The sequence below is a fragment of the Mirounga leonina genome, unplaced genomic scaffold (genome assembly GCF_011800145.1).
Source record: "Mirounga leonina isolate KUSES-001 unplaced genomic scaffold, KU_Mleo_1.0 Mir_454, whole genome shotgun sequence".
NCBI classification, from domain to species: Eukaryota; Metazoa; Chordata; class Mammalia; order Carnivora; family Phocidae; genus Mirounga; species Mirounga leonina.
In genome coordinates this window covers 16725941-16752710 of record NW_023270763.1, presented here as the reverse complement: position 1 = coordinate 16752710, position 26770 = coordinate 16725941, and the positions used below count along the sequence as shown (strand labels likewise).

The following is a 26770-nucleotide window of genomic DNA, read 5'->3' as shown; positions in this document are numbered from 1 at the left end:
AAGAGCTATCTGGATAAGTCCTTGCTTGCAGAGCTGGGGAGGAGTCTTCACTTTCCACACCAGCTCTTACGGATTTTGCTCTTTCCATATCATCCTCTCTGTGTCATTACTTTCACCACTAAGTCCCAGAAGAGAGAATTCTGCTGGGCTGGGTACTCTGCACCTTCATCTCAGACCCAGGATTCTAGGCTTCAGGCTTTCTTGTTCCACCAAGAAAATAAGTACAGGTTTGGACCAGAGAATTCTGGGGAAGGAGAACTAGTGGAAGCGCAGGCTCTGGTTTGGCGGTGGGGGCGCCTTCACAGTGCAAGAAGTTCGTGCATGCCCACTTCCTCCCCACCAGTAGCCCAGCTCCAGTTTAAACGTTTCATGATACAGCCTCTCAAGCAGCGGGATTCCACCCCCGATCCCTTAATACTAAAGTCTACTACTATTACGACTACTACTATTACTAAGGACTGTTTCCCTTGAAACAGGGCTCGTGGGAGCCCGGAACTCAGGAAAGCTGCCGACCACCACCGAGCAATTCAAGGTGGTTTACTGGTGCCCTGCAATGACGCCCCTCGGCGCGGGCCACACAAACCCCCACAACTCCAGGAAGAAAGTCAACGCCCCCAGCCTCCTCCCAGTTTTGGCTCAGCCCGGGCTCTCCGGGACGTCGCGCAAACACTGGGGCCGGAGGTGGCACTATCCCTAGTCTCCGGCTCCTAGTCCCGCCCCAAAATCTTCTCAGCGACCTGGGGACCCGCTTGAGGATTCCCGGAGGGTACCGGAACCGCCCTCAGTGAGGCCTCTCTAGGAAACTGGGAATTTCACAAGTCGTTAGTATTCAGTTCACGTTTATTGGCCTAAGAACTAAAAAACCGGAAGATGCCCTTAAAAAACGTGGCGGCACTCCATTCACTACAGCTGCCTCAGCAGCTCAAGAAACTTGGCCTAGTGTTCAGCCACTGACTGACTGGCCTTCACAAAATGACACCATCCGGTCCACTTCGGTTCATCGGGTACAGATCTACCTGCCCTCAACTATAATGGCGGCGCTGCCCAATTTGGCTTCTCGCCCCTAGGGAAGATGGCTGCCAGGTGGCTTCACTTAGTTTCTCACCACCCCGGAAGACCCGGGCCGGCGATTGGGCGGTGCCCGAGGGCTCGGAGAAGAAGGCCCTCGGCGGTTGGGCAGTGCTGGCTAAGGCTAGTTTTAAAGGAGCCGGAGGTGGGAGCCGTAGAAGACCCGGGATCCGCGGGAGGCGGCGGTGAGCGGCGCGCGGGGGAGGGCACCGAGCGGCTGGAGAGAGGGCGGGAGGAGGGAGGGAAGGAAACATTTGAACCATCTGGTCCCGGGCTGGGGAGAGCGCGGGGCGGGGAGCCGGGGAGGGGGGAAGGAGGGGGTCTGTGGGCGGGACCTCCCGGGATTGGAGTGAAGGGGGTATCTGCTTGACAGTGGATCCCCGGGGATCCGGACTGAGTTCGTGATGCTCAAGCTCGGGCCGCCCCTGTCTGAGTGGAGCTTTGCGGAGCCCAAACTCACAGGGAGAGGAGGATCCTCGCGGCGTCTCATTGGAGGAACCGCGCTGTAGGATTCTTTCCGCAGGGATCTAGTCTAGGGGATCTGGTGTGGCGGGGAGGGGGGGACCGTCGGTGTGTGGGAGTATTGCTTCGGAGTTCTTGGCCACTCGCTGGCAGTGGATGAGGATTACAGAGGGATCCGGCGGAAAGTGAGCCTCCCAGGACCGGGATCCCAGCCGATCCCGGGAGATCTCAGGGCGGATTCTGCAGGGACAAAGGCCCCAGAAGCTCACTGGGGCCTCTGCAAGCCAGGTTCTCCCAGCAAGTGCCAGTCAGGGCGCGGGTGATCCACTGATCTCGGGCGACTCCAGCGGGAAGACATCCGCTCCGGGCGGCCAGCCGGGGGCGCCCTTTCACGCCCCAGGGCTTCGGCCCGTGGGCTACCGGGAGCCGCGGGCGGACCATGAAGGGCGGAGCCCCAGGGGAGGGGCTGGCCCTCACTCCCCGCTCCCCCGCTCCCCCCCCATCCCAGGCTGCAGCCTGGGATCCCCCAGGGACTCCCCGGAGCCGCCGCTTCCCCCATGGACTTGCCCGGGGACTCCAGGTGAGAGCGCACCCCGCCCGCCTGTCTTGAGCACGGGAAACGGGGAGCCTAGCGGCCGTACTGGGGAAACCACAGAGCCAACGACAGGCTCAGGCGACCGTCCTCTGCTTCTCTCATCCTCCAGTCCACCTGGCCGGCCACGTCTGTGCCGCCAGCCTCTGGCTCGAGCATTATGGGGAGCCAGGAGCCCCAAACGGCCGAGACTGCAGTCTCTAGCGACCCCTTCACCTTTGGAAAAGGCCTCTCGGCGGGTTTTGGCTGTGGTGCTGGAAGATGTTATGGCTGCCCACATGGTGAGCCCCCTGAACTGAGAGGCCCCCTTCTCCCTCAGGCCCCTCTTCAGTACCAAAGTCAGACCAGATCACTAGTGAGGATAATTGAGATCCAAATATCTCATTCTCACATCCATTGCTAGGCAGCCTCCCTAATGCTAGAGTCCTACTTGGCTCTCACTTAATCCAATCTAGATTTGGGCAGGGTCTCTAGTGCCCATTCCCCACCATCAACCCTATTGGGCTGGAACCACATCTCTACAACTCTTAAGTATGAGAAACCCTTGCTTTCTTCCCAACCCAACGTCTAGGCAATTCTTGGGAAGCAGGCTGAGGTCTTTGGCTCCATTGCACAGGTTAGAAAAGCAGGCCCCAAATAGGGCAGTGACTCACCCAAGGTCACTCCTTTTCATTTCTCCAAACAGCCTGGCTGAGATTACTGCTGCTCAGGATGCTGTAATATCTGGCCCTGGAACTGATTCAGTCCAACGCACTTCTGTGGGTTCTTAAGTGAATTCTAGCCATAATCTCTGTCACTTTTGTGGCATACAGCACTGTTAGGCTCAGGGAGGCCCTGTCCAGTCTGACCTCATTTCATCACCTTGTTCTTGACACTTCCTCCTCAATTAGGTTCCCCTGGTGCCCCAAGAAGAGACCAACACCCCACGGCACCGCAGCAACCAACGGGATTCTGTCCGCAGCCAGCCACCTGCCTTGCCTCCCCAACAGGCCACGTGGTCCTCACAGACCAGGTGAGCATGGCGGGATGGAGGGTAAACCAGGGGCATACCGGAGCCCCATTGATCCTCCTGTTTCCACTCTAGGCCTCCCGACCCACTGCGCTTATGCCGAGAGCCCTTGAGCCGCATCCACCGGCCCTCTTCCACCCTGAGGCGGCGATCAAGGACAACCCCTGGCCCAGAGGAGGGCCCTTCACAAAAGGTGGACTGGACCCCCCAGCCCACTCTGGTGGTGATGCTAGAAGACATTGCCAGCCCAAGACCCCCAGCTGAGGTATGAGAATTTGGGGGTAAGGATGTCAGGGGTTCAGCTGGGATGAGTTTTGCTCAGAGCAAGGAGAACAGCATTTTAGATGGAACATGCTGAGGAAAGACCTATATGAAAAAGTCTTTGGTGTGAACCCTGGCAGGCTTCTGGACACTTGAGAGGGTCAGAATGTGGGGAGCTAGGGAGGCCGTAGGGGGCTTCCCTGCCTCCCCCAGAACATCCTTTGTTTACATCCAGGGCTTTGCTGATGAGACTCCCAACTTCCTCATCCCAGCAAGAAGGTAAGAGGGCTGGGGAAGGGATTACCGAAATGTCCAGGCAGCTAGAGCTAAGGGCATCAAGAATTTACTTGTCCAGTTCTTCCTTGTAGCACCTTCTGAAGCCTTAAGGGACAGGGGAGGTGCTGGCTCAGGTGGGATCTGAACCTGGGAGCTCCCTCAGCCTTTACTTTGCCCCTTCACCCCAGAGCTGAGCCCATGACGATTGTTCACCAGTCAATGCCTCCGTCCGGGGACCTGGATCCCCCGTTCCAGCCATCTGCCCTGCCTGAAGACCCTCCAGAGACCCCATCACCAGGTAAGGACTCAGAGGGATGAGATTTAGGGCTCTGGAAAATCCTGGCTGAGCTTAAAAGGGGCAGGGGCAAGGCAGGGGCAGGGGGTGAGGCTTATCTCCCTCCCTGAGGGCAGTTTGGTGTGTGAAGTTGGGGTATAGACTTCAGAGGCCTGACGTTCAACTCCTAAATTTAGGGCTCAGTATTTAAGGTGTGGGCTTCTACCTCTGTGGGCAAAGCTTAGTGTTAGGGGGAGGGGCTGAAGCTACTGAAGTAGGGCTTAGGCACTTGCAGCCGAGGAATGCCCACCTGAGCCTCTCCTTTTCCTCAGCCCGGGATCCTGTACTGGAGCCCCCATCGATCCCACCGCCGTCCAGCCTTTTACGCCCCCGCCTCAGTCCCTGGGGCTTGGCCCCCCTCTTCCGTTCCGTCCGCTCCAAGCTGGAGAGCTTTGCTGATATCTTCCTCACACCCAACAAAGCCCCACGGCCCCCACCCCCATCACCCCCCATGAAGTTGGAGTTGAAGATTGCCATTTCAGAGGCCGAGCAGTCCGGGGCTACTGAGGACACTGCATCTGTCAGTCCCCGGCCCCCTATCCGCCAGTGGCGGGCCCAGGACCACAATCCCCCCGCACCTCTCTCTAAGCCCTCTCTGGGCCGAAGCCACTCCTGCCCTGATCTGGGGCCCCCTGGCCCAGATACCTGCAGCTGGCCCCCTGCTCCACACCAGCCAAGCCGGTCACGGCCCCGGCGGCACACTGTGGGTGGTGGAGAGATGGCCCGAGCCCCACCACCCCCTCGGCCCTGTCTCCGGAAAGAGGTCTTCCCTCTTGGAGGAGTGGGAGGCTCTCCTCCCCTTGTCACATCTTGCTCGTCTACCGCATCTTCCTCCTCCTTCTCTGAACCTGCAGAACCCAGGTAGTGCTCTCGATAAACCCTTCTTTTTTTTTTTTTTAAAGATTTTATTAATTTATTTGAGAGAGAGCGAGCGAGCATGTGCACAAGTGGGGGGGAGGGAGAGGCATGCTCCCTGCCTAGCAGGGAGCCCGACGTGGGGCTCAGTCCCAGGACCCCGAGATCATGACCTGAGCGGAAGTAAGACACTTAACTGACTGACTGAGCCACCCAGGCGCCCCTCGATAAACCCTTCTTAAAGCCCTGGCACAGTCTGGGCTCAGCCTCCTTTCCTGTTTTCCAGTGGGCAGGAGATGGGGATATTGCTATAAATGTTATTTGTCCCTGAACCTTGACCTTCTCTGCAGGTTGGGTTCAACCAAGGGGAAGGAGCCAAGGGCCTCAGAGGACCAGGTGCTTTCAGACCCTGAGACCAAGGTAGGAGTACAGATGTGGGGAGGAGATAGGTGGGAGCCTGAGGCCATGCTGCACCCTTATCCTCTGCCCTATTTTTGCAGACCATGGGAAAGGTTTCTCGATTCAGAATACGCAGGACACCAGCCCGTCCTCAGCTCAACCTTACACCAATGGGGCTGCCTCGACCAATCAGGTGAGTGGCTCAGTGTACACGGAGCTGCCTTGGCCAAACAGGTTGTAGGCTCAAATCCCCTGAAGTGTGGCTTTGTCTCCTCTCAGGGAACACAATCCAGCTTGGAGGAGTCAATCTGGTCTGGACATGGTTTGCATTTAGAACTGTCTGTCTGCCTTAGGCAGCACTCCTGGCTGTAGCGTGTCCCAGAAACTGAAATATAGACCAGGCCTTGCTTATCCTTTTTCCAGGGTACAGTGGCCCTGGGTTTTTCAATGGCCTCTGCTCTTTGCTCCCAGGTTGAACAAGAAGGAGTTCAGCTTAGAAGAAATTTATACCAACAAGAATTATCAGTCACCTACAACCAGGAGGTGAGAAACTTTGAAGGCTTGGGGGTGATAGAGGGAAGGCTGGAACCAGGGGCCATGCTGGTAACCAGCACCCCTCCCTGCCTGGTCCAGGACCTTTGAGACCATCTTTGAGGAACCCCGGGAGCGCAACGGGACTTTGATTTTCACCAGCTCAAAGAAGCTTCGGCGGGCTGTAGAATTTCGGGACAGCAGCCTTCCTCGATCCCGGCGGCCCTCTCGTGGGGTCCGGGCTGCAGCTGGCAGGACCTTTACCCCCAGCCTGGCCCCCAGCCCAGATGTGGAACCTCTGCTGCAGCAGCGGCTGGAGGAGCTGGACGCCTTACTCCTGGAAGAGGAGGAAGTGGATAGGGAGCGGCCCCATCGGACCTAGGAGCTCCATCTGTTTGTTCATCCGTCCTGAAGCATCTGGGGCAGTTATATATTTTTCTCTATATTTCTAGTAAAGTTTTCGATATGTTTCTGATCCTTTTGTATGTCTTTAGCTGAGTTTGAGATTGATTGACGGCACTCCCTGATGTTTCTACTTTGGCCCCCAAAGACTGGGAAATGGGGGAGGTGCCAGGGAAGACAATGAGGGTTGGATACAGGAAGAAGTGGGGGAATGGTCATCGGAGCTACTTCCTTGATTTGAGAATTTTCCTGTGTGGAGGGATACTTCGGAACCTGCTCCAGAAGATATTGTGACCCTGGACCCTGCTCAGGGTTCTCTAAATTCACTTACAGCAAGGAGGAGACTGAGGGACCCAGAGTGGACCAAGGCCTTGATCAAGATGGCTCCGAATTCCTCCTAACATGCAGGCCAGGACTTGCTTCTGGATTCAAGAGATAAAAGTAATCAGCTGTAACTGAGCAGCTCCAACAACCTGTCATATGTACTTGACTGGCACATAGCCCTGTGAAAGGGAATTACACCCATTTTACACATAAGAAAGCAAGTTGAGGGGCGCCTGGCTGGCTCAGTTGGTGGAGCACACACCTCTTGATCTCGGGGTGTCATGAGTTCAAGCCCCACGTTGGGTGTAGAGATTACTTAAAAAAAAAAAAGCAAGCAAGTTGAGTGTTATAATGTAATGTCCTCATTAAAACGGTAACCCAGGCAACCAGAGGCCAGAAGTGGCGTTCTCCATCTTTTGAAAGTTAGAGGCAGAATAGAGCAGTGGCTAAGAGCACAGATTGTGGAGTTAGGCTTGAGTCCAAATCCTGTGTAGGAAACTAAATGTACATCAATTCCCCTCCCCCTCTGTAAAAGGGGGCTAATAGCAGTACCTTCCTAAAAGAATTCTTACTGCCAAGTGAGTTAACATGTGACAAAAGTAGCCGGCGCATGAACGCACGGTGTTTGTTTCCTTATTAGCACGCGGACACCACAAGCCAGCACTCTCCCATTGAAGGGAGCGATAACAAGACGCAGTTTCCGTCCCAGCGCGTCTGACGCTCGCAAGGCACGCCGCGTGCTCGGGCCGCCCGGCACCGCGGGGGATCCCGCTGAGCTGCCAGCCGCTCAACAGTATCACCACGCGCGTGCGCGAGAAGCCAGGCGGCCTGTGGGCTAAGCCAAGCGGCGAAAAGGCGGAGACGACGTAACTGGCAGTCGAGAGGAACCTTCCGCGGCCACACGCCCCCAAGTGGCCAACCGCCCCTAGGACTCGCACACTACATCACGACTCTTGGTCTCGGCGCTGTCTGAAGACGGACCAATAAACAGAGAGCAGGAAGAGGCGGGGTCACCTGGGGGACCGCCCCAAGCGCTTACTTCTAACCAGTCGAGTCACAAGACCCGATGAGGGGCGGGGCTAATCTGACGTATACCCAATCCAAGATTTGAGGGTGGTTACATATTACCCACTCCCCGGAGCTTGACTCCGCCCTTCGCCTTGTCGTACACTTCTCAACCTATCAACGACTAAGCTTGTGGAAGGGCGAGGGGAAGGGGGCGGAGAGTGGGAGGAGGCCGAGAGAGGAAGGAGGCGTAGGCTGAGGAGGAAGAGGGAGGAGGGGCAGGGAAGTCCTGGCGGAGAAGAGGCTCAAGACGCCAAAGGAGAAAACAGGAGGGTGCACTGGAGCTCCCCCGCCTCCCAACGGCCGTTCCGGATCCCTTACGGCGCAAGTCAGGCAGAGACGGAGGAAAGGAGGAAGAGACTTTTATGTCGGCAGACAGAGAAGCTCTACCCGTCACCGTTGCCTCACATCCGGGGCTTTGGAGGGCTGGCCCCGCGGCCCCGCCCCCCCCCCCAGCCTTTCATGGCGACCGGAGGCGGAGGCTGGAAGAGCCGGGCCTGGAGGAGGCCCCTTTAAATCTCCTTAAAGGGGTGGCCGGTGAATTCGGCAGACTACATCGGACAACCTTAAAGGGAAAGCCATCGAACAGAAGCTGACAAACTGAGAACTGTGCTGTTGGGAGAGCTGGAGCGAGTGGGGATTCTCACCTCCTTTTCTCCCCCACGCAAGAAGTTCTTTAAACTCAGCTTAAAGGGGAAGTGGCCGCTTGGTGGAGGACCAGAAACTTAACTCCCGAGCCCTTAAAGGGGCGGCCTGCTGTTTGGAGGACCCTGGACTCCTTAAAGGGGTGGCCTCTTTTAGCCGGAGGACTGGAGACACTTTTAAAGGGGAGGTCTGCGTTTCGGGGCGAGCTTTCGGTCCCTTTTAAAGGGGTGGCCCTTCCTCTTCCTCGGGGAGACTTGTCTCGACCCCTGGCAGGGGGCGGCCACCGCACTAGGCCGGCTGGACACCATCGGGTCGTCTTAAAGGGGTCAGGGGCTGGACAACTTGAGGCCTCGCCTTAAAGGGACGGCCGCCCCGTTTTCGCCTTCTCGGCCCCACCGGCCCCACAGGGGGGGCCCTCGGGCTTGTCGCCCCGGGGGCGGCGCCGGCTCCCCGGGCCTTGGCCTTGGGGCAAGCTCGGGGCCAGTAGATCCTGCTTTAAAGGGGAAGCCGTGGCCTTTTCGTCCCTGTGCAGCCGCCAGCGCCGCGCCTGCGACCCCGGGCCTGCGGACAGGCCGCTTCGGGCCCCGCCGCCTCCGGATGCGGCGCTGAGGGCGGTCGCCATGGAGACGGCAGCGGCCGCGGCTCCGGGCCCGGGCTGGGCCGCCGAGGGGGAGCGGCGGCGGCGGCGCTGCTCGCGCCGAGACCGAGACCGGGAGCAGCGGCGCCGCCGAGGTCCCGGCGGCGATGCACCCCGGGCCCTGTTGGCCGCCCCGCGCGGCTCCTCGTCCTCCTCGTCGCCGCCACCGCCCGCCAGGCCTTGGTCGTCAGCTTCGTCCGGAGAGCGGCCCGGAGGCCCGAGACGACGGCGGCCCCGTCCCAGGCCTCGGCCCCCGCGACCCCGAGCTCGGAAGCGGCCTGCCGGCTCGGGCAGCCGCGGGGAGGAAGAGGAGGAGGAGGAGGAGGGGGGCGCAGACGACGGGGAGGCCGAGGAGGAGCCTGAGGAGGAGGAAGAAGAGGAGGAGGATTTGATCGATGGCTTCGCCATCGCCAGCTTCGCCAGCCTTGAGGCCTTGCAGGTGGGGCCTGATGGAGCTGGGGACCTTTGGGGGCTTCAGAGGGGCGGAGAGAAGAGTATGGTGCCTGGAGTGGGTGGAGTTGAGGGGGGGAATGCTGGCACCCCAAACCAGAGCAACCGGCTCCTCTGGCCGGGTCTCTGCCCCACCCTGGGGTGGGAGGAGGTAGAGTTAGTCTCCAGGGACCAGCCAGGTTACCCGGCCTGAGAGCCACTTTGGTAGCTTGGTCACCCCTAGAGAGGTCGGGAGATTTCTTTCTCCATCTACTTTAGTCCCACCTCCTCCTCCACAGAAGGATGCATCTCTTCAGCCCCCAGAGCGACTGGAACATCGGCTGAAGCATTCTGGGAAGCGGAAGAGGGGGGGTTCCAGTGGGGCCACTGGGGAGCCAGGGGACAGCTCTGATCGGGAGCCTGGCCGGCCCTCTGGGGATCGGGCCCGAAAATGGCCCAATAAACGGAGAAGGAAAGAGGTGAGCTTGTCATAGATCCTTGTCCTTTAAAACTCTGGACAGCATGTCCTTCACATAGACTTGTTTTCCATCAGCAGTGCTACTGCCCATCATAAACAGTGATTTTACTCTCAAATAGCAGAGAAGAAGGCAGAGCAAATTTGAGCCCTCACTCCTCAATCCAGGTCTGATAAGAGACATGCCCACAGTCAGACTTTTACGCTTTTGGCTGGCCTTGTCTATTTCAAACATGTTGATTAATCAGAGATGTTTAGACTTAATGGAATCCTAAATGAATTAGATATGGTCTCAGATCTTTCCAGGCAATAGCAGTTTAGCAAAAAAGAAACAATCTGAGCAAATACCTAGATCAAAACCTGAGAAGCTACAGAAGGCAGAGATCTGGGAGAGATGCTGCAGAAACCCACATGAGGAAGCCACTCATTCTGCCTGGGGGATGGGAGGAGGGTTGTGGTTAGGGAAAGCCCCCTAGGATGTCTTAGTCAGGCCTTGAAGGATAGTCATAAGTTTGCTAAGAGGAGAAACGCGCAAAGTTTTTTTGAGCAAGAGCACAGAGATGTGAGAATATGTTCAGAAAATGGCGAGAGCGTTGGGAACAGGGGTGAGCCATAGCAGAAGCAGCTAGAAAGAGATTGAGAGTGTGTCGTGAGGGGCCTTGAGGTCCTTGCTAGGGAGTTTAGACTTTATCCAAAGGCCTCGCCAGTCAGCCTTCCTTATGTCTGGACTCTGGTCTTTCTCAGGCCTCCTCCCGTCATTCTCTGGAAGCTGGATACATAGTAAGTGCTCTCCACCTGTACTGCCCCCCCCCTCTCAATTCCTCTCTGAAAGTCCCCTCTCTCCCTTGGGCCCCACTCTTCTTCCCTCTTGTGACACCTGTCTTTCCTTTTCCCCAGTGTGATGCAGAAAGCGATCTGGACGAGAGGGTGAGTAGGGCTAGAACTTGTTGGGTGGGCAATGTTGTAATTTGTAAAGTGAAGTCCAGCTTAGAGGTCTCCTATGTGCAGCAGACAGAGCCTTCCTTTCAGTGGGGAACATAGGTTAGGTTGAGCCATGACTGGATCGGGGAGTCGGAGGGTGGGCAGATTGAATGGGTAAAAGACTTTTTCTTTGGTAACTAGAGCCAGTTGACCAAAGAATAAAAAGCCCGTGCCTTGGTATACCATCTTTTCCAAAGCCCTTGGAGATACCAGTGGTTCTCCACAGAAATTCAGGTGGCTGTCGAACTGAGCTGGTCATTCCTGCTTGCTGTTAGTCAGTCTCTCACAGATTAGAATCTGAGCAGAGACCACGGTTGTGGCAGCGAGGACACTAAACCATTGTGGTCAGTGTAAGAACGTGTCTTAGAATGTTGTATTTCAGTTCATCGTTAGGTCAGATTTGCTTGTTTTGAAATAATGCGTTTTAGCAGTTCATGCTCTACCCCTGTAACAACTAAATTTGTATTCCCTGATGTGTGTCTTGTTTTAGTTTAAAAAGTTGGCTGGACAGGGACTGTGGTGAACCAGAGTTCTTGTCTGTCTAGGGGAGGTGACCACTGTCTGGTCCTAGCTAATTGTTGCCATGCAAGAAGAGGAGCCAATTCTTAAGAGAACCTGCAAGTCTGAGTGTTTATGAGCAATTCGTGGATTTGTAAATATCAGCAATTAGTTTAAAAGGTTTTTGCTGACACTTGTGAGCCAAACAAATCTGTAAGGCAGGTAGGCATATGGGCCAGCACTTAGCGATACCTGACGTTTTGGCTTTGATGTGCCTACTTCTCTGCAACGTAAATGCCGCCTCAGTTCAGTCCTCCTGGCCTATCAAATTCTCAGGCTCAGCTCTCCTACCCCTCTCCCCAAGCACAGGCCCCCCGAAGCCCACAGTCTTTGCTGGATTTCATCTACGCTGATGGAATAGACTTGCCCCCACTGCCACTTCCTAGCAGGCTCTGGGGGCTGTTAGCCTTCCTGGGTGAGGGCCTCGCCTGACCAGAACCTGACCCTGTCCCTGCCCTTCTTCCCCAGGTCTCCGATGATGACCTCGACCCATCCTTTACTGTCTCAACCAGCAAAGGTTGGTCTTAAGGGCTGGGGTTGGAGACGAGGGAGGGAAATTGGGGGAGTGTGGGCCTCAGCTGAGTACGTCTGCTGTGCTTTCCTCCCAGCCTCGGGCCCCCACGGCGCCTTCAATGGGAACTGTGAAGCAAAACTCTCCGTAGTCCCTAAAGTGTCGGGCCTGGAGCGGAGCCAGGAACAGCCCCCAGGGCCCGACCCGCTGCTAGTGCCTTTCCCCCCGAAGGAACCACCGCCTCCACCGGCCCCTCGGCCTCCTGTCTCACCCCCTGCAGCCCTGCCGGCCGCCCCCAGTCTGCCACCCCCCCCCCAGCCCCAGCTGCAGCTCCGGGTCTCGCCCTTCGGCCTCCGCACTTCTCCCTACGGCAGCAGTCTGGACCTCAGCACTGGCAGGTGGGTGGTCCGGGGTTTGGTCTGGTCTGCAAGGACCTGGCCACTTGGGCGCCAACCCCTGTGTGGCTGGGACATGGGATGGTACCTGCGGGATGTGACTTGAAAAAAGGATTCTGAGGCTTCTGAAAAGCTTGAGAGACACTGCGTGAAAGAAACGTCAAGTGATCACTTGCTGACAGGACTTAGCAGAACCGTTTCACCTGGCATTCCCGTGCAGGGGAGCCCACTTGGTGCCGATTCCCAACTTTATGTGCTGGTGAGACCTTTTTGCGAGACACATCTGCTAGGAATAGTGTTCTTCGGAACATACTTTGGGAAATGCTGACACGATGCTTAAGGGTGCTGGCTTTGGTGTCAGCCAGACCTGGTTTCAAATTCTTAATCCGCCACTTAGTGGCTGTGTGATTTTTGACAAGCCACTTAATCTCTCTGAGCCTCAATTTTCCCTTTCTGTAAAAAAAAAAATGGTAACGGTACCTTTATCCTGGTAAAGCCATCGTGAGGATCAATGATGAGTTCATTCAGTGTTTCCCAAAGTGTGTACGTGCATTGTTACCAATATGCGAGATCATTTCAGCTGTTACGGGGGCAAATCTTTTGAGCTGTTAACGGGCTTTAGAAAAACACGATTAGTACCTCAACCCTTTGATTTCACACGTATTGCTTGGGTGAGGCTCAGTAAAAAAGCAAGAAACCGAGTTAAGTGAAAGAAGTGAACGGTACAGGTGGTTACATGCATGCGGCAGCAGTTGGGAAGGTGGTGTGACGTGGTGGAGATTTGGATTAGCATGTAAAGCAGGTGCCAGCGCTTGGCCTACAGTAAGTGCTCGCTAAAGGGTAAGAGTCACTGGTACCATTACTCTTATGGCTGCTGTTTCTATTATTGTCATCGTTACCGTCCTTTTTCTTGTTCTTGAGAAAACTAAGGCTCAGAGAGGGGCAGTGACTTGCTCAAGGTCACCCAGGGTGTTAATGGCCAGACGGGCCTAGAATTCAGGTCGTCTGACTCCTAGGCCAGGCCAGTGAGGCGCTGCCTCCACTGTCTTAGGGTGGGAACCCAGGTGGCCTGTTGTAATGAAGCGTCAAAGTGAGTGACGTGTTTTGTGCTGTGGTTGAGTCAGGAAAGGGCAAGTCACGTGGCCGGAGACGTCCGAGGCAGCTGTGTGGAAGAGACCTAGAGAGGGAGAGAGAGGGGGTTGCCGGGTGTGGGGGGTACCTCAGTGTGAGGATGGGCTCCCTGGGCGGGGGAGGGGGGTCCTGGGGGCCAGGTTCTACCACCTTCCGTGTTGGAGAACCAGGGTCAAGGTATCGCCCAGGCTTCTGACCCCCTCCCGTCAGAGCTGGCACCTCCCAACCCCTCACTCATCTCCCCACTTCTCTCCCCAGCTCTTCACGGCCGCCCCCCAAGGCCCTGGCCCCTCCCGTGGCTCAGCCTCCCCCCTCATCATCCTCTTCGTCCTCTTCCTCCTCATCTGCCTCCTCCTCGTCCGCGCAGCTCACCCACCGGCCCCCGACGCCCTCACTGCCCCTGCCTTTGTCCACCCACAGCTTTCCCCCCCCCCCGGGCTGCGGCCCCCCCCACCACCCCACCACCCCTCCTTGTTCTCCCCTGGCCCCACCCTGCCCCCACCCCCACCCCTGCTGCAGGTGCCAGGGCACCCTGGGGCCTCAGCTGCTAACGCCCTTTCTGGTGAGTTTGGGGTCCTGGCCGGGGTGGGGGGCGGGGGGGGCTATGGCCCCGGGCTTGGGCCCAGTCGGCTTTGGGGCATCTGGACCTCAACAGATATCAGGGCTTGAGGAGGGAGTGGCTCAAGGCCAGAAGGGAAGGCCAGTCACCCAGGCCCAAGGAGGCTGACCTGGTGGCGACAGACATTAAAGCCTTCTCCCCCTCCCCTCCCACAGAGCAGGACCTGATCGGCCAGGACCTGAACTCTCGCTACCTGAATGCCCAGGGTGGCCCCGAGGTGGTGGGGGCAGGGGGCTCGGCCCGGCCCCTGGCCTTCCAGTTCCACCAGCACAACCACCAGCACCAGCACACCCACCAGCACACCCACCAGCACTTCACCCCTTATCCCCCGGGCCTGCTGCCACCCCACGGCCCCCACATGGTGAGCTCCTCATTGGGCCAGTGATGAGGCCCGGAGACTTGGGGGGAGGGTACGGCTTCCAGGGGAAGGTCCTGGGTCCCTGACTGGCAGCTTACTCTTCCCTTCTCTTCCCTAGTTTGAGAAATATCCAGGAAAGATGGAAGGCCTTTTCCGGCATAATGTGAGTGTGTGTGTGTGTGGTGTGTGGGCACAGACGCGTCAAGGTGTGTGGCCCTGACTGTTGGGGTCCAGTCTTCAGCTTCAAAAGCAAGAGCCTTGAGCCTGGGAGAGCTCCCTGGGGGGTTTTAGGGTGGAGGCCCGAGGACTGATGGGCAGACCAGACGTGGGCTGCACCTCCACCCCGGCTTGGACTAGTCCCCTTCTCTCCACAGCCGTACTCGGCCTTCCCTCCCGCAGTGCCCGGCCTACCTCCGGGCCTCCCGCCGGCTGTCTCCTTTGGCTCCCTGCAGGGGGCCTTCCAGCCCAAGGTGAGCTCCCGATCCAAACACCACCACCTCCCACCCCCTACAAACCCAGACACCACACACCCCCACCCTCACCCCCCAGATCCACATACCTTCTTCCATTTCCCAAAGCCATGCCTGTTCTCCTGCCCTCCCCTTGTGGACCCAGCTTTGCTCAGAGCCATGCTCCCTCCCTGTCCCAGCCCCCAGCCTTGGTTCCAGACCCCTTTTATGCCTGGTGCCAGCTCTCCTGACTGATCCCTCCCCTTTCCCAGAGCACGAACCCCGAGCTGCCACCACGACTGGGGCCAGTGCCAAGCGGGCTTCCCCAAAAGGGGACACAGGTGAGGGGGGCCGAGGCAGGTCCTGGGGGAACTAGAGTATCTGTTGAGGGAGAGCAGGGTTGATTGAGAGCAAACCACTGATTGTTCCCTTTAATGTACGATCGGGGGTATCCCTGAGAATCTGATGAGAGGGAATGGCTGTAACTGACAAGGTTTCCCAGGCATGAGGAATAGGAATTTCATGAAGTTGCCCCAGAAATCAGATCACTAGGACAGTGGTTTTTGTAGGAGTGTTCAAATTTTTTAAGTCACAGAAATCTTTTTTTTTTTTCTCAAATGACATCATACCAGGAAGTCCTGTCCATAAAACAATGAAAAGATAAGCTGTCCCTTTGTGAAGTGGCACAGGGAGCAGCCTTCCAGCCCGTGGCTCTGGGAACATCGGGAAAAGCACAGGATGTGTTTCCTAAAGGGGAGACTAGACCAGATATCTTGCAGTGTCTTCTAGTGGCAGTAAAGGTTTATTTCTAAAGAAATCTTAAGCAGAGCCTCATGACATAAAGCTGTTAATAGGAGAGTTTCTCTGGTTGAGAAACCTGTCCTGCCTGCCCGCTAACCCACTCCCCAGTCTTCCAAGCAGGGCACGTCCTTGGGGTCTGATTCAGGAACTTAAGGCTGGAAGGGAGATGCCCAGAGTGGGAAAGATGGGGAAAGGGGTCTTGACAGGAGCAGGAAGGGCGTGAGGGAGCCACACAAGGTCTCCAGTGTTTGGGTGGGGATTAGGGACTATGGAGATGAGGGGCCCAGGACAGTAAACAGGTCTGAATCGCCGCCAATCTCTGCTTTGCCATCCCCAGATCCCCGACCATTTCCGGCCACCTTTGAGGGTGAGTTTGGTGAGGACCTCAGACTGCATGAGGCTGGGGGCTGGTGTCAGGGTGTTTGACTGAGGGCGGGTCTTGCTTGGGAATGAGCGAGAAGTCCACTGAGCGAGCAGCCCAAGACGTGGAGGCAGCCACATGTGGAACAGCAGAAAGGGCAAGGCTTACATGCCACAGACCTGGGTTCCGACGTAACTGGCTATGGGACCTTGGGCAAGACAGTTTATCTCTCTGAGCCTCAGTTTCCTAGGCCATGAAATGAACCTAGTCATCCCTCAGTTGTAGGGATGATGAATGGGAATGTTGTGTGGAAAGGCTGGGCTGAGGACCAGGCCTGGAGTGGGTGATGAGTGAACGTTCTTTCCTTCCCTTTCCCTTTGGTTATCCTTCTGGGGCGGCAGAAACCAGGGAAGTGGTGTGCCATGCACGTGCGCGTGGCTTACATGATCCTGAGACACCAGGAAAAGATGAAGGTACTGGGGCTGGAGGGCTGGGGCGAGTGGGCTGGCCTGAGCCCTGGGCATCTGCCTTTGGCCGAATCTTGGCCAGAAACATCCCCTCCTGTCCCTGGTCACTGCCTGAGCTCTTTCACAGTTAGCACTAGGTTCTCTGGCGCTGAGAGAGGCGGAGGCTAGGCACCCAAGCCCCATCTTGGTGCCAGCCAGCCCTTGGAGGGCACCTAGGGGTGGAAGAGCAAGAGCGGGACCTCACCTGGCTCCTCACTCACCACCCCTCTCCCTGTCCCATGCAGGGCGACTCCCACAAGCTTGACTTTCGGAACGACCTCCTGCCCTGCCTTCCGGGGCCCTATGGGGCCCTGCCCCCTGGGCAGGAGCTCTCCCACCCGGCTGCCTCCCTCTTCACTGCGACTGGTGAGTCTGGCCAGCCCTCTCGGGGCTTGAGGTTCCCTGTCTCTAGCCCAAGGCCCACCTTGCGCCCACTCAGCCTCACCAGAATCTCCCACCTCTCTGCCCCAGGTGCCGTCCACGCTGCAGCCAACCCTTTCACGGCAGCTCCCGGGGCCCACGGACCCTTTCTGAGCCCCAGCACCCACATTGGTAAGAGCCAAGGGCATGTTGGGCAACCCCAGCCTGGTCCCTGACTTTCAGGGGTTCTCAAGCTGGGGATGGAAATTAGACCAGAGAGGCAGCTGGAATGGGGGTTGAAGTTGCCCCAGAAATAAGATCACTTAGGTTTGTGACCTTGGACGAGTTACTCTAACCCCTCTGAGCCTTGATCTCATCACCTATGAAATGGGATAGGGCAGGGCAGAGGGACTGCCAGGCTCTGCCAGCTCAGATGCTCTCTGAACTAGCCAGTGCGAGGGGGTAGTGTGCCACCTGGGCGAGGAGGCTGGAGGAAGGTTCTGCGGGCCCGGGGAAGAACGTCGGCGCCGGCTCTGGCTCCTAGCAGTGTCGGCGGGCTTTGCGGGGAGATTTCACGGGGGTCTGGGTCGACAGGAGGGCATGGAGCCTGATGGCGTAGGGGAAGGTGTTCCTGGAAGAGGGGCGTTCCCGTAGTGGAATAAATAGGTTAGTTGTTCTGACTGAATACGTGCATGAGACTAGGGTCAGGTCGGGAAGGGCCCTGCATGTCAGGTGGGCGGAAGCCGGCAGGGAGCTTCAGGCGGATGGCTTGCTGTAGAGCTGGTGTGGGGGGCTGGTGTGGGGGATTGTGGGGTTAGAGCTTGATCTCTGGAGTCACAGAGGCCCTGGCTTGGGGGGTACCACTTACTGGCTAGATGACTGACCGTTGGCAAGTCACTTCACCTCTCTGAGCCTGTTTCGTCATCTTTAAGTGGGAGCGGTCCTGTCTGCCTCGTGGGGCTTGTCGTTTGTGAGGTTAAACGACACCGTGTGCGTCACAGCTCAGTGTCTTGCGAGGTCCAAGGGAGTGCTCAGCACCCTGTTGTTACAACCAAGACCAGGCGGCCAGGGGCTCCGGGGCCTGCTCCCGAGCTGCCTCTTCCCTGCCAGTCTTGGTCCCTTGGTGCCTGCTCAGAGCCGGCAGCCCAGTGCTCTGACCATCCCCCTTTCCTCCCACAGATCCCTTTGGGCGTCCCACAAGCTTCGCCTCCTTGGCTGCCCTCTCCAACGGGGCCTTTGGAGGCCTGGGCAGCCCTACATTCAGTGAGTGCGGCTGGGGCCGGGCGGGCGGGTGGCTTTGGGCAGTGGGCTTGGGGGGGTGGGGGTGGGGGTGGGGGGTCCCCGAGTGGGGCCTCCTCCTCCTGGCGGCTCCTGTCACTCTCTGCTTCCCCCCTGTGTCCAGACTCCGGCGCCGTGTTTGCCCAGAAAGAAAGCCCAGGGGCCCCGCCAGCCTTCGCCTCCCCCCCAGACCCATGGGGCCGCCTGCACCGCAGTCCTCTGGCCTTTCCTGCCTGGGTCCGGCCCCCTGAGGCGGCGCGGACACCAGGCTCAGACAAGGAGCGGCCTGTGGAGCGGAGGGAGCCCTCTCTCCCCAAGGAGGAGAAAGACAGGTGCGCTTGCCCGCCCCGTCCGCCCCGTCCGCCCCGCCGCCCGCGCCGCCCGCTGGAGGCCCTCCGTTCTCTCCCCAGGGACCTCCCCTTCTCACGGCCCCAGCTCCGCGTTTCTCCCGCTACTCCCAAGGCCCGGGCCGGCGAGGAAGGGGCCAGGCCGGCCAAGGAGTCGGTGCGGGTAAAGGAAGAGCGGAAGGAGGAGGCCGCCGCCGCCGCCGCTGCCGCCGCCGCCGCCGCTGCCGCCGCCGCTGCCGCCGCCGCCGCCGCCACGGCCGGGCCCCAGGGCCTTCACCTGCTGTTCGAGAGGCCCCGGCCGCCCCCCTTTCTGGGCCCTAGCCCCCCCGAGCGCTGCGCTGGCTTCCTGGAGCCCGCCTGGCTGGCAGGGCCGCCTCGCCTGGCCAGGCCGCCCCGCTTCTACGAGGCCGGCGAGGAGCTGACGGGCCCCGGCGCCGTGGCCGCCGCCCGCCTCTACGGCCTGGAGCCGGCCCACCCCCTGCTGTACAGCCGCCTGGCGCCCCCGCCGCCGCCGCCGCCGCCCACCGCGGCCCCGGGAACCCCTCACCTGCTCAGCAAGACCCCCCCAGGAGCCCTTCTGGGCGCGCCGCCTCCGCTGGTGCCCGCCCCCCGGCCCAGTTCCCCACCGAGGGCCCCCGGCCCGGCCCGGGCGGACAGGTGAGGGGAGGGGAGGGGCGGGGGGGGGGCCAAAGCTCCATCCCCCTTTCCTTTTGACAAGGTCCTAGAGCTGAGGTGTCAAGCCGGGGCTGGAGGGCAAAGGTCACGACCTCACCAGCCACCTCTGAGGTCATGGAACCTGGGAGCAGAAGCCCCCACCCCCACAAGATCAAGGATCAGATGGGCCTTGGGGTCACCGGGAGGGCAGAGGTCACAAGCCTCTAGAGAGAGGGAGGTGTGTGTGTGTGTGTGTGTGTGTGTGTGTGTACATGACAGGTGAGAGTGGGGGTCGTGTCAGAGGTCGTAGCTCGTGATCTCCTGAGGTACACCATCACCCCCTCTGAGGGCCCCTAGGCCCTTGGCCTGCCTCCCCAAGGGCTCACTAAGCCAGAGGCCAAAGTGCCCCCCCTCCCCTTCACCTACCACCCAAGTCCTCATGCCCTCTCAGGGCTGGGGGAGGAGGGGCTAACGGAAGGGGGGTTCCATGTACATATTTATCTCCCCTTCCACATAGCCCCCCAGACCTTTTGTACATTTTTACAGGGGTGCCCCTCCCAATAATCCCCCTTCCTGGTTAATTAAATCCTCAGACTGGTGCTGTGTTCCTAGCCTCTGGCCTCTCTGTGGGGGGAGGGGGGATTGTAGAGGGAAGAGCTGGGAGGGGACAGGCAGGAACCCAGGGCTTATATCCCTGGGAATATGGAGTCAGCAGGAGACAGAGCAACAGGGGAAGGGACCTGGGTACCTAGGCTGGAAAGAAGGGCAGATGCTTCCTGCTTGGCTGACAGCCCAGGTCCCCCCCCCACTTGTTCCTGTTACCTCTGTGTGCCACCACCCCCAAAAGGCTCAATCTCTAAGCTTCAGACTCCACCTCTTAGTGGCTCAGTCCCCCTACTCCATTTCCAAGTGCCCCCAGGACTCCTGGGCCCTGCCCTCCAGAACCCTGTTCCCCAGAACCCTGCCCTAGGCTGGGGAGGTGGGCAGAGAAGGTCACCATGTACCACACACCAAAGAAGGGGGTCGGCCCGGGGGCGGGCCACACAGGCAGCTCCTTCAGCAGCCTCTCGGCGGCAGCCCCAGCCTTCCCAAAGCAGCAGGCACCCCCAGGCTGGGGCCCGACCTAGAAGGCAGGGCTCAGTTTAACAGAAACGTAACGTTGACTTTTTTCCCCGCTGGGGCTTATTCTGTAACATGACTTGCGGATATTTATATAAAAATGAGTGTTACAATGAGGCCCCTTGGCTGCTCTTTCAGTGTGTGTGGGTCATCTGGGGGGGCGGGGGGGGTGCTGGGTCAGGGAGGGATGAGGGAGGACAATACTAGGCATGTCCTGATGGAGGTCCCCCCCGCCTCCCACCTGGGAGAGCTGTTCTTTTGCTTGTGCGTGGATGGATTGGAGCATTGGGCATTGAAGTTTTTCACAGTTTCTACAACCCAGGAGTACATATTGTACAGGATTCAAACAATATAGAAGAATAGCAAAACTAAGTTTCCCGTTTACCTGCCAACCCATGCTAGGCCTTGTGCCTTTCCTGAGGTAACTACTCAATCGTTTGGTCTGTGCCCTTCAGGCCCGTTTCTGTGTGTTTACCTACACATACGTACGCGCGTAGTTCTGTTAGAAAAGATGTACAATTTTTTTTTTTAGAAACTGTTGGTTTTTCTTTTATATATGGCCACTATGAAATGAATACGAATACATAGTACAAAGGGAAAGTGCCTTATAATCTCACTCCTCAGAGGTGACCACTACTAATTGTCAGGAATATATCTTTCTCTAGTTATTTTTCTGGCTATATGCTTCAAATACTGTGAAAAAAATGGGATCCTGTGAGATGTATGATTTTGCAACTCCCTTTTTACCCTTGACGTTATTTTTTCATGCAGTCGTTAAAAACCAAGTGACTGAACCGAGCTAGAGAGGCTGGCTCCCACCCGAGCCGCCCAGAATCGTCTTGTTCCGCTGTACCCATTACCTTAGGGGAGATGGCCGCCAGCCTTCTCTGCTACACGTGCCCAGGGCCTCTAGGGAAGGCCCAAGCCTTGACTGTTCGAACAGAAATCCGAAACGGTTGACCAGAAAGACATGGCAGTCCTTGTTTTCAGCTTCTTTAGAAAAATCTAAAAACCTTTTTGACACTATACCTGCTTTCTCCATGGCTGCCCCTTGAGATGGGGCATGATCTCTCCAGATCGCCACTGTCTCCTCCACTCTTGTTTAGGAAGGAGTCATCGTCACTACTGAGGTACCTCCCTGGTCCCCGCACACATTTGGGTGTGGAACTCTCAGAAGAACCTCGTAGATACGTATATCCAATGTCTCCTAAACCCCCCCCCAAAAGTAACTTAGATACCCAGTCATCTCCTAGATCAGATGCTGTGCCCCCAAGCCCGACCCATTTCCATCCCTGTTATCAGCACCCAAGTCAGAAAGCTCCCTCTTACCTTACTTGATTCATGGTCAGAACTGCGTTTTATTCTTTCTACCACTGTTCTTTTGATCATCCAAGCCACTGACGTTGTGGCTGGGGATACAGAGGTAAACAAAACAAAAAAAAACCCCAGCTCTCCTGGAGCTTATGCGCCGGTCCTAGGAGAAGTAACAGCACATGCTTCCAAAAGACAAGGAGAGTGAAGGGCACGACTCCCCAGGGCTGCCTTCTTGGGGCCTGTCCTTAGAACTGCTACGCTTCATTGACGCATCTCTGCGTGATCTGTTCTGAACTCAGGAGCTCCTCAGGCAGAGGTAAAAGAGGAATCCAGAAAGACTGAATGCCAGGGAAAAGCAAAACAAAACCAAAATCGTTTCACCATCATGAGGCTGCTATTTGGAAATGCATTTTTTTGTTGTTTTGAATGAACTCAGAAGTGTAGCTGTGTAATCTTGAGCAATGTGCTTATTTCTGAGCCATGGTTTATTTGTAGAATGGAGAGGTGTTGTTTTTTTTTAATTTGAAGATCTAATTGACTCTATTAAATGATACATGGATTGGGCAGCATCCCATCTAGCAAATGGAGAGGTGCTCCTAAAATGGAGGGTTTTTAAAATAACTTCATTGAGATATAATTCTCATACCATGTAATTCACCGGGTCTTTTATGACTGGCTTCTTTCACTTAGCATGATAAGCAATTCAAGGTGCATCCATGTTGTAGCTGGAATCAGTTCTACATTCCTTTTTATTGCCAAACAATACTCCATTATATGGATATACCACATTGTGTTTATCCCTTCTTCAGTTGATGGACATTTTTTTTTTTAAGATTTTATTTATTTATTTATTTGAGACAGAGAGAATGAGAGACAGAGAGCATGAGAGGGAGGAGGGTCAGAGGGAGAAGCAGACTCCCTGCTGAGCAGGGAGCCTGATGCGGGACTCGATCCCAGGACTCCAGGATCATGACCTGAGCCGAAGGCAGTCGCTTAACCAACTGAGCCACCCAGGCGCCCCAGTTGATGGACATTTAAGTTGTTCCTTTTTTTAAAAAAGATTTATTTATTTTGAGAGGGGGGAGAAAGAGTGCGTGGAGGGGGGTAAGAGCAGAGGGAAGGGGCAAGCTGACTCGGGTGAGCACAGAGCCTGACGGTGGTGGGGGAGGGGGCTGGATCCCAGGACCCTGAGATGACCTGAGCCGAAACCAAGACACTTAACTGACTGAGCCACCCAGGCGCCCTGGGTATTACCTTTCAGAGGTGAAAGTCCAAGAAGCAGATCTTAGAGCTCAATTAAGGAGAATGGCTTACTTACATGAAGCTTATTGGGAAGGCACACTTTTCAAAACAGACTTTGAGGTGAGGAGCATCTATCATAGGGGCAGAAGGAGTCTGAGCCAGTGAAGAACACAGGTTTAGAGCCTTCTTCATCAGACAGACCAGAGTTTGAGTTGGCCTCCACCCACCAGCTCTGTGACCTTGGTCTTTAGCCTGCTTCCGCTTTTCAAAGAAAATTACAATCCCAGCCCACAGGTTCATTGTGATGGTTACATGCAGGTAGAGGGTACTGAGCACAGAATTGAGTACACAGTGGACATTCACCAAATGAGAGTGTTGTTACTGATTGCAGCGGGAAAGACTGTAAACAGGTCCCCTATTTCAAAATGGGTAGGTTGAGGTTCAGAGAACTTTATATGAGGTATGGAGTTAGGAGAAGAAAGGAGACATACACATTTGGGGAGGAGATTAAAAAAATAAACTTGATTATTGTTAAAACAGCTTTAGAGGGGCGCCTGGGTGGCTCAGTCGCTTGGGCATCTGCCTTCGGCTTGGGTCATGGTCTTAGGGTCCTGGGATCGAGCCCTTCATTGGGGCTCTCTGCTCGGTGGGGAGTCTGCTTCTCCCTCTCGCTCTCCCTCTATGCTCTCCCTCTCTCAAATAAATAAAATCTTAAAAAAAAAAAAAAACTAACTAAAACAGCTTTAGATGTACAAAAAAATTGGCAAAGATAGTAAGCGAGTACAGAGACTTACTCTATGCCCCGAGCTCAGTTTCCCGTGTTAACACCTATTAACATCTCACATTTGTTACAATTCATCTGTCAGTATTGGTGCATTATTGACTTAAGTCCAACTTTATTCAGATTTTCTTGTGTGTTTTTTTTTTTAAAGATTTATTTATTTGAGAGAGAAAGAGAGGGAGATTGTACCAGCAGGAAGGGCAGTGGGAGAGAAAATCTCAAGCAGCCTCTGCGCTGAGCGCGGCCGACCCGGAGATCATGACCTGAGCCAATAACCAAGAGTCAGATGCTTAAGGGACTGCGTCACCCAGGTGCCCCCAGACTTCCTTAGTTTTACCTAACGTCCTTTGCCTGTTCCAGGATCCCACAAGGACACCACATTACGTTCAGTCATCATGTCTCCTTAGGCTCCTTTTGACCATGACTTTTCTAGACTTTCCTTGTTTTTGATGATCTTGAGTTTTGAGGAATATTGGTCAGGTATTTTAGAAAATGTCCCTTATTTGGGATTCATACATTGCTTTTCTTAGGATAAGACTAGAGTTATGGGTTTGGGGAGGAAGCATAGGTAAAGTGCTGTTTTCATCACATCGAGTCAGTGGTACGTGCCTTCAAGATGATCCATCCTTGTAGCTGAGGCAGTGCCTGTCAGTTTCCACTGCAAAATTACTCTTTCCCCCTTTTTTGCATATTCTACTCTTTGGAAGGAAGTCACTCTGCAGCCCAGACTGTGGGAATTGGGAAATTATGCTCCACCTCCTTGAGGGCGGAGTATCTACATAAATTACTTGGAATTCTGTTTAGGAAATTTGTCTCTTCACCCTTTATTTACTCAATCATTTATATTATGATGGATTCATGGATATTTCTTTTCTACTTTAAGTTGTACCGCAGTACTATTTTATTTATTACTCCCCGGTTTGCAGTTGGCTCCTGTGTCCCTTTCATTGTGGGGTTTAATTTTTTTTTTTTTTTTTAGCAGAAGTTGATTTTTTTTCTGTTTATCCTTTTGTATTTTTCGGTTTTTGTCTCATGTGCATGTATTATCTGTTCTTAAAAGTTAAAAACTGACTGTAATTAACATAAAAAGTTTGTAGCTTATGAAAGAAGGTAGAATAGGGGCACCTGGCTGGCTCAGTCAGAAGAACATGCGACTCTTGATCTTGGGGTCATGAGTTTGAGCCCCACATTGGGTGTAGAGATGACTTAAAAGTTATTTTTTAAAAATTTATTTTTTTTACTTTTTAAAATATTTTATTTATATTTTTAAATTTTTTTAAAAAGGAGGTGGAGTAAAAAGTCTCCTTCCTTCCTCTGATCATTCCTGCCTTGCTCCTTTTCAGCTTTTCAGAGATACCATGTTGATTTCTTGTTTGTGTCTTCAGAACAGTCCTTCTTTTCTTCTTTCAAAAAAATATTTACATTTTTTTTTAAGATTTTATTTATTTATTCATGAGAGACAGAGAGAGAGAGAGGCAGAGGGAGAAGCAGGCTCCCAAGGAGCAGAGAGCCTGATGCGGGACTCGATCCCAGGACCCTGGGATCATGACCTGAGTTGAAGGCAGACGCTTAACCATCTGAGCCACCCAGGCACCCAATATTTACATATTGTACACACTGTTCTGTATGCTGTTTTTCTCAAGTAACTATCTCTTGCAGGTTATAGCATTCCTTTGTAAGGCTATACCATAATATATTTAATCAATCTCCATTAGTGGACATTCATGTTCTTTCCAGTCTTTTACTAGAACAAGGAGTGCTGCAGTGCCTACCCACCTCTTTGTATACCTGAGCAAATAAACCTGCAGGATAAATTTCTAGGCAGAGAATTGCTGAGTCGAAGAGCATAGGCTTTCAAAATTTAGACGCTGCTAAATTGTCCTACACAAACCTCATGCCAATTGCCAGTTTTCACTCTCACCAAGAACGTAAGAGAGGACCTGTTTCCCCACACCTTTGCTAACCGGAGAACTAACAAGCTTTTTGATCTTTGCCAATCCCACAGGTGAAAGAAGGTGACTCATAGAAGTTCGAATCTGTTTCTTCGAATCCTTTTTGTCTTCATTTTCTGTGAATTGCCTTTACAAACTTCTGCCCATTCCTCTCTCCCCTGCTCCTTGTTTTTTGTTTTTTTAAAAGATTTATTTATTTATTTTTATTTGAGAGAGAGAGAGAGAAAGCACACACACAGGGAGAGGGAGTGGGGAGAAGCAGGCTCCCCACAGAGCAGGGAGCCCCATGCGGGGCTGGATACCAGGACCCTGGGATCATGACCTGAGCTGAAGGCAGACGCTTAACCGACTGAGCCACCCAGGCACCCTCTTTGGGTCTTTTATAATCTTTGTTTTGTGTCTCAGTGAAAGCTACTCATTCATTTCTCCCACTAACAAATATTTATTTACCTACTGTATATCAGGCTCTGTTTTAGCAATGTGACAGTGACCACAAAGAACGAAGGTATTTTTCTTGGGGAGATTAAAATTCTAGAGGGGGTAGACAGAGCGTAAAGGAACAAATACATGTTGGCTGGCAATACCTGTTAGGGGGAAAAAGTAGGGTATGGGCTTGAAAGTTCTGGGGTGCTAATTTATATAGATGGATTCAAGAGGGATTCTCTGAGGGATGTTAAGGGAGCAGAGATGGGAATAAAGTGAGAAAAGGAAGCATGCAGTCGCCTGCGAGAGGCATTCTTCCAGCAGAAACAGCAGCAGGGCAAAGCTCCTGAGGTAGGAACGTGCTGGGTGAGTTGGCGGATCAGCTCAAGGGCCTGCATGGCTGGAGCAGAGCAGGCGAGAGGCAGAGGGGCTGGGAGACGAGGTTCAAGAGGTAAGTGGAGACCAGGTCATGCAGGGCCTTGCAGGCCTTTCTAAGGACTTTGGCTTCTACTCTGAGTGAGGTGCTAGCCATTGCAAAGTTTGTTTATTTTGGCTGTACCTTTCTTTTTCTTTTTCTTTTTCTTTTTTCTTTTTCTTTTTTTTTTTTTTTTTTTTTTGGACAGTTTTGGAGCAGAGGAATGACATTATCCAATTTAGCTTTTTAAAGAACCAAACAGGGCTCCTGCATGGCTCAGTTGGTTGGGCATCTGCCTTCGGCTCAGGTCGTGATCTCAGGGTCCTGGGGTCAAGTCCTGCATCAACTCCCTGCTCAGTGGCGAGTCTGCTTCTCCCTGTCACTCTCCCTCTGTACACATTCTCTCTCTCAAATAAATAAATAAGCTCTTAAAAAAAAAAAAAAGGACGAT

General features: G+C 54.9%; 2 protein-coding genes across 3 annotated transcripts; both read left to right on the top strand.

Annotated features, from left to right (window-relative positions):
• Window positions 1-1026: 1026 nt before the first annotated feature.
• Window positions 1027-7551, top strand: PRR14 (proline rich 14). Of its 2 annotated transcripts, none has more exons than XM_034988859.1 (12): window positions 1027-1253; window positions 2039-2110; window positions 2235-2403; window positions 3013-3134; window positions 3207-3396; window positions 3628-3671; window positions 3857-3966; window positions 4275-4863; window positions 5208-5277; window positions 5358-5449; window positions 5728-5799; window positions 7154-7551. In XM_034988859.1, exons 2-12 carry the CDS (start codon window positions 2088-2090, stop codon window positions 7350-7352), a joined length of 1680 nt encoding a protein of 559 aa, XP_034844750.1. In that variant the 5' UTR covers window positions 1027-1253; window positions 2039-2087; the 3' UTR covers window positions 7353-7551. The 2 variants fall into 2 exon arrangements, with proteins under 2 accessions (XP_034844750.1, XP_034844749.1); XM_034988858.1 differs by lacking the exon at window positions 7154-7551 and adding an exon at window positions 5890-6262 and having other exon boundaries at window positions 1034-1253.
• A 193-nt stretch (window positions 7552-7744) lies between these two features.
• Window positions 7745-20309, top strand: FBRS (fibrosin). The gene is given in 19 exon segments (XM_034988857.1): window positions 7745-9299; window positions 9589-9768; window positions 10509-10544; window positions 10662-10691; window positions 11772-11820; window positions 11912-12212; window positions 13599-13764; window positions 13767-13902; window positions 14115-14320; window positions 14436-14480; window positions 14692-14787; window positions 15039-15107; window positions 15905-15934; window positions 16330-16401; window positions 16680-16800; window positions 16906-16986; window positions 17974-18057; window positions 18197-18404; window positions 18483-20309. Coding segments are annotated over 19 exon segments (2964 nt in total). The 5' UTR covers window positions 7745-8843; the 3' UTR covers window positions 19081-20309.
• Window positions 20310-26770: the final 6461 nt, after the last annotated feature.

Bases quoted from the DNA above. Each gene is read 5' to 3' on its own strand.
- PRR14 (XM_034988858.1), top strand. From the start codon at position 2,088: ATGGACTTGCCCGGGGACTCCAG. The intron at 3,135-3,206 runs GTGAGCATGGCG...TTTCCACTCTAG, and splicing joins ACGTGGTCCTCACAGACCAG to GCCTCCCGACCCACTGCGCT. The intron at 4,864-5,207 runs GTAGTGCTCTCG...CCTTCTCTGCAG, and splicing joins TCTGAACCTGCAGAACCCAG to GTTGGGTTCAACCAAGGGGA.